General features: G+C 42.9%; 1 protein-coding gene across 2 annotated transcripts; it reads left to right on the top strand.

The window, feature by feature from the left end:
• Positions 1 to 4,521: 4,521 nt before the first annotated feature.
• LOC147631686 (pentatricopeptide repeat-containing protein At3g09040, mitochondrial-like) lies at positions 4,522 to 7,534 on the top strand. Of its 2 annotated transcripts, XM_086808200.1 has the most exons (3): positions 4,522 to 4,581; positions 4,701 to 5,081; positions 5,185 to 7,534. In XM_086808200.1, exon 3 carries the CDS (start codon positions 5,216 to 5,218, stop codon positions 7,271 to 7,273), a length of 2,058 nt encoding a protein of 685 aa, XP_086664326.1. In that variant the 5' UTR covers positions 4,522 to 4,581; positions 4,701 to 5,081; positions 5,185 to 5,215; the 3' UTR covers positions 7,274 to 7,534. The 2 variants fall into 2 exon arrangements, with proteins under 2 accessions (XP_086664326.1, XP_086664325.1); XM_086808199.1 differs by having other exon boundaries at positions 4,701 to 7,534.
• Positions 7,535 to 10,020: the final 2,486 nt, after the last annotated feature.

The following is a 10,020-nucleotide window of genomic DNA, read 5'->3' as shown; positions in this document are numbered from 1 at the left end:
TAGCTTTTTACCTTTGTTCACATGCTTTCCAAACCAAAGCCTACCCCTTCACATGATGTCTCTTTAAAATTCATATTTTATCCCCTCTTGTCTATATAAGCCATGAAGTTTAATAAGCCGTTGAAGTGCTCCTTTAAGATGAATGCCCCCACACCAGCAATTAAATGGGCTAGCACATCTGCTATGTCACTTTTTCTTGATGATCGTGATGACAATTATGTTGTTCGTGGCCTGTCAAAATCTAAGTATCTTTTCCAAGATCAAGTGTGAGTAGGAATTAAGAATATTAAAATAAATTACATTTGCTAATAACTTAAATCACACCTAAAAGATTAAATTATTATAATAACATCGAGCAAATAAATAAATAAAGCACTGTATTGCAATAAAAAGGATGCAACAACATGGGATTTCTCATCCTTAACGAGGCTCAAAAAATTATCCAACAACATCCCAAGAGCTTAAGAAGTCTAGGCCTTGCTTGGACTAGTAGGCCTGAGTAATTAGGGATCATTCTTCGCTATTACTCACTTGGCATCAGGTTCTAAGTTAGACAAATGGATGGATGTATCTATCCCTCTTAGGTCTCCATAAGACCAGGAAAACACATCAAGATTCTTTTGCAATAGTTCTATGAACCCTTGTAATTCTTCTTCAATTTAAGGACTTTCTCACTTTGAGTGTCTTTGGTGTTCTATCTTGTGCCTTCAATATCAATTCTCCGTGTCCTTCAACTTCTTTAATGAAGGTACCTTTTAGTGATAAGTTCAACTTTTCCTTGTTGTGAAGTTATTATGTCTTCTTTGCTGAGATTAAGGGAGGAATCACCTTCAATGGAACTTTGTTCAAGGAATGTGACATAAGAGGACTTTGAGTTTATCCATTGCTCGATGTCCTAGTTTGATGCCACTTTAGAATCTCCATTGCTTCTTGCGAGGGCAAGGTACTCCCCTAGGAAGGTCCAATTAACCTTGGTAGAAGCAGAACGTGAGGCTAAAAATATCATGGCTAAAACCAAAAGTGAAAATGAGGACAAACCAAACTTGCTCTCAGTCCCGGACCACTTCAAAACCTATACTGTTGGCGAACGGAAAGTGGTCCGACTGACAGCAACAAGGGTCAAGGAGGATGGGCTATCCACATTATACGATGGCCCGGCAGAAGTCAAGGAAGTGGATATTGTGGAACCAGGGGAGGAAGCCCGACCCGTATACATTGCTAAGGACTTGACTTTCGGCTGAAGAAGATGAGCTCGTCGCTCTCCTTAAGGAATTCAAGGATTGTTTTGCCTAGAATTACAAAGAGATGAAGGGGGTACCACCTGAGGTAGTACAACATACGATTCCAATCATGGAAGAGTCGAGACCAACCAAGCAGAAACCATACCAGATGAATCCTAAGTATGTGGCAATTGTAAAAGAGGAAATAGACAAGCTCATTGTGCTGCAGATTTCATCTATGAAATCAAACATACGAATTGGTTGTCACTAATTGTGATAGTGCCAAGAAAGAATGGAAAACTTAGGGTAAGTGTTCATCTTAAAAAGGTCAACGCAGCCACTAGGAAAGACCATTATCCACTGCCCTATACGGAACACGTTTTGAAAGAGTGGCTTGGGAGGAAGAACCTTACAGCTTCTTGGATGGATTCTTCGGTTACAATCAGGTGTCCATAGCACCAGAAGACCAGCACAAGACACCTTTCAATACAATGTGGGGGGCATTTGCATACAAAGTTATGCCCTTCAGCCTCACCAATGCCCCAACAACATTTCAACGGTTGATGTGCACAGCCTTCAAGGATTACTTACAAAAGTGGTTGGAGGTATTCATTGATGATCTGTGTGCACACTGTCGATGGGCATACCATTTGGCCTGCTTGAGGGAAAGCGTTTGAGCGATGTTGATTATATCGCATATCCCTGAACCCCTTAGAGTGTTAGTTTTGGGTCAAGCATGGTGTGATATTGGGACACATTGTATAAAAGAATGGTATATCCATGGATGATAGCAAGGTCAAGCTGATATTGGAATTGCCACCTCCCAACAATTACAAGGGTGTGCAAAGATTATGGGCCATGTTGGGTATTATCGCCGCTTCATAATTTTCTATGCTGAAATAGCCAGACCATTGTACAAGCTCCTCATCCTCTTTGAATGGACTGAGGAATGCCAGGAAGCATATGATCGGCTGAAGCAAGCATTGGCTAGTGCACCAATTCTGCGATCCCCCAATTGGGATCTCATATTTCACGTGCATATTGATGCATCAAATTTTGCTATTGGTTGTGTACTAGCCCACGGCCTGGTGAGTTTAAATTGGACTATTAAGTCTGCTTCACTAGTTATTAGCTAAATGATGCGGAAGTGAACTACACCACCACAAAGAGGGAAGGATTGGCCATGGTTTACGCCGTCAATAAGAAATATCGACATTACCTCTTGGCCAACAAATTCGTATTCTTTGTGGACCATTAAGCCTTATTATACCTGGTGAATAAGCCTTGCACCACGGGGAGAATCACACGTTGGTTGCTATTATTGTTAGAATTCGACTTTACAGTCATGGTAAGAAAAGGAACACATCATGTGTTAGCCGATCACATGTCAAGAATTCCAAATGGGGAACCAACAACTGGTGTTGATGATGATCTCCATGATGCTTGCTTGTTCAAGTTGGATATGGTACTCGAATGGAGTGAGGAAATCTCAAATTATCTAGCTTATGGTTTTTTCGTCGGAAATACCTTTGAACAAAGATAAAATGCGTCGGCTTATCAAGCTTGTAGTAATTCAAAAAACCTTCAACCTCAAATTTTGTAGGTTTTTTCCTAAATTTTGAAGGTTTTTATCAAAATTAAAACTCAAATCCCTTAAAATCTGCTGTGATATAACTCAAGCCAACAAAAATTAAATGGCACATATTTCTTCATGATGGCCAAAAGGGTGCAAAAATGCCCTGTGTAGGGCCTCGGGGAGAGCCCTTATTCGCACCCTTCTGGCCCTCCTCTTTTCTAGATTACAAATCAATCACATGTACTCAAATTTTTGTAGGTTTTTTCCTAAAATTTGAATATTTCTTCATGATGGCTAGAATGGTGCGAAAATGCCCCATGCGGGACCTCTGGACAGTCCTTATTTGCACCCTTCTCGCCCTCCTCTTTTTTAGATCATAAATCAATCGCATGTACTTAAAAGCCACTTTCAGCATTGTATTGATATAAAAATTTACATGTGGGATTTGGGAAAATTTACATCGTCTAGTAAAGGGAATGAGCAATGAAGATGTAAAATGCAGGATTGGGGATTACTACCAGATCAACGATACACTTTGCATTACAGCATGGGGAAAGAAGAAGGCTACAGATGGTGATGTTCATTCGAATTCAAATGGGTTCAACAACATTTTTGTTGAAATGTGAAAGCTACAAAAGTTAATGATATTGTTCTATGGGTTTTCTTCTGGAACATTGCACGTATTAGTTATGTGCTCATTCATGGGGACCAACTTAACATTTTGTTTGATTTTCGTGTTTTGAAGATTCTCTCTCCACGAGTCACTTACAAGGACCACACATTCTGCGGCCATGTCGGCAACAGAAAACACGTTTATTTCACTTGAAAACCAATGAAAATTAAACGGCACATATTTTTTCATGATGGCCAGAAGGGTGCGAAAATGCCCTATACGCCCCCCCCCCCCGGACAGCCCTTTCTCGCACCCTTCTAGCCCTCCTTTTTTAACATTACAAATCAATCACATGTACTTAAAAGCAACTTTCAGCATTATATTGATATAAAAATCTGCATGTGGGATTTGGGAATACTCTTTACAAGAGAGGTTTGTCGCTTCTTAGCTACGGGGGAGCTCGCCGATTAATAAGCACATTACTTCACAAAAAGGTTTGTTCTCGTCTCTGGAATCTGATTTATTAGTATAACTAAAGTAAACCATCATATAAGCTCACACTATTGTTGTATTTTGGGTGTTAAAGACTCAATAACTAAAAAGAGATTCTAAGAAAGAAATTTAATTGAATTAATTATTGATGATTTTTTTTTTGTCATGAAAATCTCTCTCTGATCTCTTAAATACTATGTAAGGTTTAGGATAAATTTTTAATGAGTCGAGAATATTTTTTTAAACATGTAAGAACTTACTTTGTAAATTCATAAGCAATTTAAATTATAGTGCTGGATATACCTTTACTTATGGTGATTTATCAATTATATTTAAGGTTATTTTTATCATTTTAATAATTTTCTAAAGTTTGCCACATTCATGAAGATATGCCTTAAAAGAGAAATGCAAAAATACTACTCTCATTTCATAAGATATTAATTTTTTAGTAAACCCTTGAAAAGACATATTTATATCCTTAGAAAGTGTTAATAGTCTTATTTTTGAAATAGGGAAAAAAAGTTTAAGAAACATTTTCAAGATTTTCTTCTCTCTCTCTCCTCCCAAAGCAAACGTCTTTGTGTGCGTAATAAAAAGGGACCCTAGCACTACCCTTCTACACCCCAGAAGTGGCTAGTGCAAGGCCCCTTAAGTTGGCATGGATCCAGCTCTTGGCATACGTATAAAAGACCCCCCTCTCTCTCTCTCTCTCTCTCTCTCTCCCCTCAAAGCAAATGTCAGCTAATGTTACATGCGAAAAGATCATACATGACTATGAGTTTTCGTCTTCGCTCTACAGAAAAATGCCGTCTGTTGTGGGCTTGCAGAGGCTGTCCAGCAGGGCAATGGCAAAAGCATGGACGCCGAAATCGAGGGCCTCTGTGCCCGCGTGCATGCGGGAGCTGTGCAGGTATGTGCTGCGGTGGGTCTGGATGACGACCGGAGAACCGCCATGAAAGCTCTCACGCGGCTCCCATGCAGATTGCCCTTGCCAGAATCCGTCCCTGCCACCTAGCCCTAGCGCGGTGGAATCGCCAGCAACGCCTCGTGACCGCCTCCATCTCATCGTTGGCCGTGGCAGGGAGCACGCAATGGCAGCAGCCGCCACGCCTTCCGACTGATAATTTTGCTTGTGTCAACACCTTGAAGTCATATGCCATCCATGGAGCCCTAGCTGAAGGTAGGCTCCTGCATGCTCGCATCATCATCTCCACTGGCAGTATATTGCCTCCAGATGTTGTTTTAAGCAATGCCTTGATCAATATGTATGGAAAATGTGGCAGCCTCGACGATGCACGTAGTACCTTTTCTCACATGCTCATAAGGGATGTAGTTTCGTGGAACGCCTTGATTGCAGCACATAATTTGCATGGGCAAGGCAAAGAGGCTCTTAGTTATTTCAGACAAATGCAAGCAGGTGGCATGCAGCCTGACAATGTGACTTGCATCAGTATCCTTTCTGCATGTGCCAATCAGGATGATGTGGATGAAGGCATGAAAATACACGATCTCATTCTGGAGAGCGGATATGATACAGACATAGTTATACAAAATTCACTCATGAACATGTATGGGAAGTGTGGATGCTTGGAAGCTGCAAGGAGTGTCTTTGATAGGATGCTTCAAGATGACATTATCTCATGGAATGCCATGATCTCAGCTTATTCTCACAATGGATCAGAAAATCAAGCTCTCCAGCTGTTTGATCAAATGCATCAGAAAGCAATGGTTCCCAACAGGATTACATATGTCAGCATTATTTCTGTTTGTGCAAACAAAGCAACCGTGATTGATGGCAAATGGATCCATGCCATTATTGTGGGCAGTGGCCTACATTCTGATGTTGTTGTATGTACCACTCTCATGAACATGTATGGTAAGGGTGGAAGTATAGAGGATGCACGGAAGATGTTTGACAATATGCCGGAGCGAAATGTCATTTCTTGGAATGCTATGATAGCAGTATATGCTCAGAGTGGCCAAAGTGAGACGGCGCACCAGCTTTTCTACGAGATGCAGAGAGAAAATATCATTTCAAGCCAGCTTACCTTTGTAAACATACTGGATGCATGTGCCAACAGGGCTGCTCTAAATGAAGGTAAACGGCTACATGTTTTTATTCAGGGCAATGAATTGGAAACAGATTTGGTGGTTGGGAATTCCCTGGTCAACATGTATGGTAAGTGCTGTAGTCTAGACGATGCAAGGGAGCTGTTTGATAGAATGCCTCAGCGAAATGATATTTCATGGAATGTGATGATTACAGCATATGCTCAGAATCAACATGGGATTAAGGCTTTTGATCTCTTTGATCAAATGTTGCAGGAAGGAGGTCTACCCAACAAGATAACTTTTGTTGCCCTCCTTGATGCCTGCATAAGTCAAGCAGACCTAACCAGAGGTACACAGGTGCATGCTTTAATTGTTGCCAGCCGTCTGATGTTAGATGACCTTTTGGGAAATGCCATGCTGAATTTGTACAGCAAGTGTGGTCAAATGGAAATTGCTCAAGAGATGTTTTACAACTTGCATCAACAGGATGTCATATCATGGAGTGCAATGATTGCAGGTTTTGCTCAGCAAGGACAATGCAAAGAGGCTCTTTTTTTCTTTGATCAAATGTGTCAAGATGGAGTAATGCCAAACAAGATCACGTATGTCAGCATTCTAGCTGCATGCTCTAGTCAGGCAGCTCGAGTTGAAGGTAAGCGCATTCATGCTGTTATTATGAGTCGAGGATTGGAGGTGGATCTTATTATTGCAAACACTCTTATTAACCTGTATGGGAAATGTGGCAGCTGTGAGGATGCACGAATGATTTTTGACACCATGCTTCAGCGGGATACAATCTCCTGGACTGCTATGATTGCAGCATATGCTCAGCATGGGGAGAGTGAACATGCTCTTAAACTCTTCTATCAGATGCAACAAGGAGGGATTAGGCCAAATAAGGTCACATTTCTTAGTGTTATCTCTGCTTGTGGCCATACTGGCAAGGTGGAAGAGGGTTATCACTGGTTTGTTTGTATGGATAGAAGATTCGGCATTTCTCCTATAGTGGACCATTTTAACTGCATGATTGACCTTTTTGGAAGGGCAGGACGGTTGGATGAGGCTGAGATATTAGTAATGAGAATGCCATCACAGGCAACTATTGTCTCACTAATGGCATTGCTAAGTGCATGTAAATACCAAGCTGATGTAGGGCGAGGAGAACGTTTTGCAAAGCACACATTTACCTTATTTCCAAATAATCCTGAGCCATTTGTTATGCTAGCAAACATCTATGCTGCAGTCGGCAGGGTGGAGGATGCAGAAAAAGTGATGTGCAGTATGAGGGGTAAGGGTCTGGAAGATTTCATTGATATCTAAATTACGGTGCAGAAAATGAGCTGCCGCCCTGAGTAGAGGAGACATGCCTGATTCTGAGAAAGGCTCATGAATCACCACCTCACTGTCTCCATATCCTCTCTTTTCGTCATTCACCCCTAGATAGCCCTTGGTGCAAGCATATCGCTGGATACTCAGAAAACCATGTCATTCTGCTGGGTAGCTAATTTTGATTTATACTCATCATCATGACTGGATATTATAATGTTTATTCAACAGTCACATTTTGTGGTTTTTTCCTCTTTTTTTGTCTTTTTTCCCGACTAGCCTTAGGCCTGTAGTTACTGTTTTTCACTGCCCGTAGGCGCCTCCTCCTGTAGTTACCATTTTTCACCTTTTCACCGCCTATAGGTGCTTTTTATCTGCCCGTAGGCGATGCGGCTGAGGAAGCACCTTGTGGGGTTTTGAACCCCCTAGGCAAACACCTTCACCACTTGGGCTATCACCTCATTGGCGTCACTTTTCTTGTTTATGAACCATTACTTGGAGTATCAGAGAAGAATGGCTTGGAGATGTTTTTTCAAAAGCTCTAGAGTCTCCCTTCCACCTGTCTAGCTTGACCTTTGTCCATTCATCCTCCTTAAAACCTCACATGAGGTGTCTGAGATAGTTGAGAGAATGTTGGGGTGAAGATTTCCATTCATGAGTCAGTGAAGGTCTCAATACGGCCGATACTGTGATTCCATCCTATAAGAAGAATCCTTGTGGACGCCTCTGCACAGTTGCTTGGAAATATAAAACTTCATTACATATCCCTATACTTAGTATAGCATATGCAATGACACATTGGTAGCTTTAATGCCACTCTTGCCTGGCTGATTTTACAATTTGTTCAGCCATAGGGTAGGGTGGATGTGAGGGAAAAAGGACGAAAGGACCGGTCACCCGATGTGCGAGAGATCAGAGTAATTAACACAGCATGAAATGGATGAATGAGTGTATGTATAATGTTGAAGTAATCCAGTACAAGAGTCCTTGAGTGTGAGGCTCTGATGAAGCAACCTGATGTAGTACTAGACCAGTGACGAAGTAGGGACGAAGTCGATGCAGAGTCGTGTGGTCAATGACGTAGGCTCGCGTCTGTGGACAACAGTGGCACTCCGTAGGTAGTTGGAGTACTTGAAGGCTGCTGTAGTGCTGCAGAACTGAGGCGAGATCAGGCGGCTTACAGAGCTGCAAGAGGGCACGATCAGAGTTGCTGATGTGTGCTGCTGTAGAGGCGCGAACAGGGTGGTGTGTTGATGCGTATGCAATGATGGCCGGGTTGATGAAGGCGGCTGCAGCAGTGCTGGAGCCGACCGCTGCGTGTGCACAAGGTTGATGCAGACGATCAATATGTTAGAGCAGGGGGGCTGCTGTGTGTATGGGTGGCCGCGCTGAGTTGATGTGTCGATCATTTTTGTTTTCGTGTTGATTATCATGGCCTAGAAAGCAAGGGAAGGTAGATCTTGTCTCCCTACCCCAAGGAAATCTGGAAAGAGGCCAGTTCCCAGAGGATAGGGTGGCGTAGAACCCTCTGCATGTAGGCTTGTAACCCGGCAGGTTTCCACACGCCTCCTGCACTTTTGTGAGCACGGACCTTCCCCCTGTAAGCTGGCCTTGTTTAGGCCACAGTAAAGGAGGGTTTTGGGTACATCATCTCCCCATTTGGAAAAGATGTGGGCCTAGAAAGCGCGGGAACGGTACGCCTCCCACGTGCGAGGGGCTGCAACCTCCCCTGTGATTCAGTTGTTGACCGATTCTGACCAAAGGCATTCAGGCAACTCAACTGCAAAGAGCATGGAGTGTGCCATATCCATAATGGTATGGTTCTTGCACTCAACCACTCCATTTTGTGAGGGAGAGTTGGGGGAGGCGAGCTAGCTTTGAATGCCTTGCTCTTGCAAGAACTCCGCGAATTGATGAGAGAGAAACTCACCACCATTGTCACTGCGAGCAATCCCAATCGACACGCCCATTTGGTTAGTGACTAACCGAACCCACATGGTAAAGTATTAGAAAGTATCTGATTTATGCTTCAAAAAATATACCCACATGTACCTTGAATAGTCATCTATAATGAGCATGTAGTAGAGTGACCCATTCAAGGAGGGGGTTGGGCATTGCCTACTCCAGTCAAAGTGAATCAACTTGAGAATACCGTGAGCACGATGGGTAGCATGCTGTGGGAACAGTGTATGATGCTGCTTTCCCATTTGACATGGCTGGCCGACATCCTTGGTTAGTTTGAGGCAGGGTAATGCCTTCAACCAACTGGTCCCTAGACAACTCATAGAGCATGTCATAGGGAAGGTGACCATAGCGATAGTGCCATAGTCGTTCAGTGTTGGAAGGAGTTTTGGTCACATAGGCACAAACCTGATGAAACTCATAACCCCCGGAGGATGGCTCAGATAGAAAGGTAGACATCTGATATAAGCTATCCTTCTGAGCTTCACCTTGGGCCACAACGAGACCGGTAGTCTCATCAATCACCTCGATAACTCGCTTGTTGAAGTAAACTCCACGATCGAGTTGGGTAAGATGGGATATAGAAAGTAAGAGAAGGCCCAAGTTAGGACATTGTCCAAGGTTGCCTGGTTGGGGCCTATGGGGTAGTGTCAAATGATACAGTTTTGCAAAAGCTTCCATACGCTTACTGCCTCATCTAGCTCGATGTTTCTTCTTCCTTTTGCAAGAGTGGCCAAAGTCAAATGTGGCCTGAGCGACATTGGCCGAGGGGATGTGAT

The sequence above is a fragment of the Cibotium barometz genome, chromosome 14 (genome assembly GCF_041138505.1).
Source record: "Cibotium barometz isolate CiBa-2024 chromosome 14, ASM4113850v1, whole genome shotgun sequence".
Lineage (NCBI taxonomy): Eukaryota > Viridiplantae > Streptophyta > Polypodiopsida > Cyatheales > Cibotiaceae > Cibotium > Cibotium barometz.
This window is presented reverse-complemented; position numbering and strand designations above follow the sequence as displayed.

What these genes read in the sequence shown, in the direction of transcription:
- LOC147631686 (XM_086808199.1), top strand. Translation starts at nt 4,877, where the DNA reads ATGCAGATTGCCCTTGCCAGAATCCGTCCCTGCCACCTAGCCCTAGCG.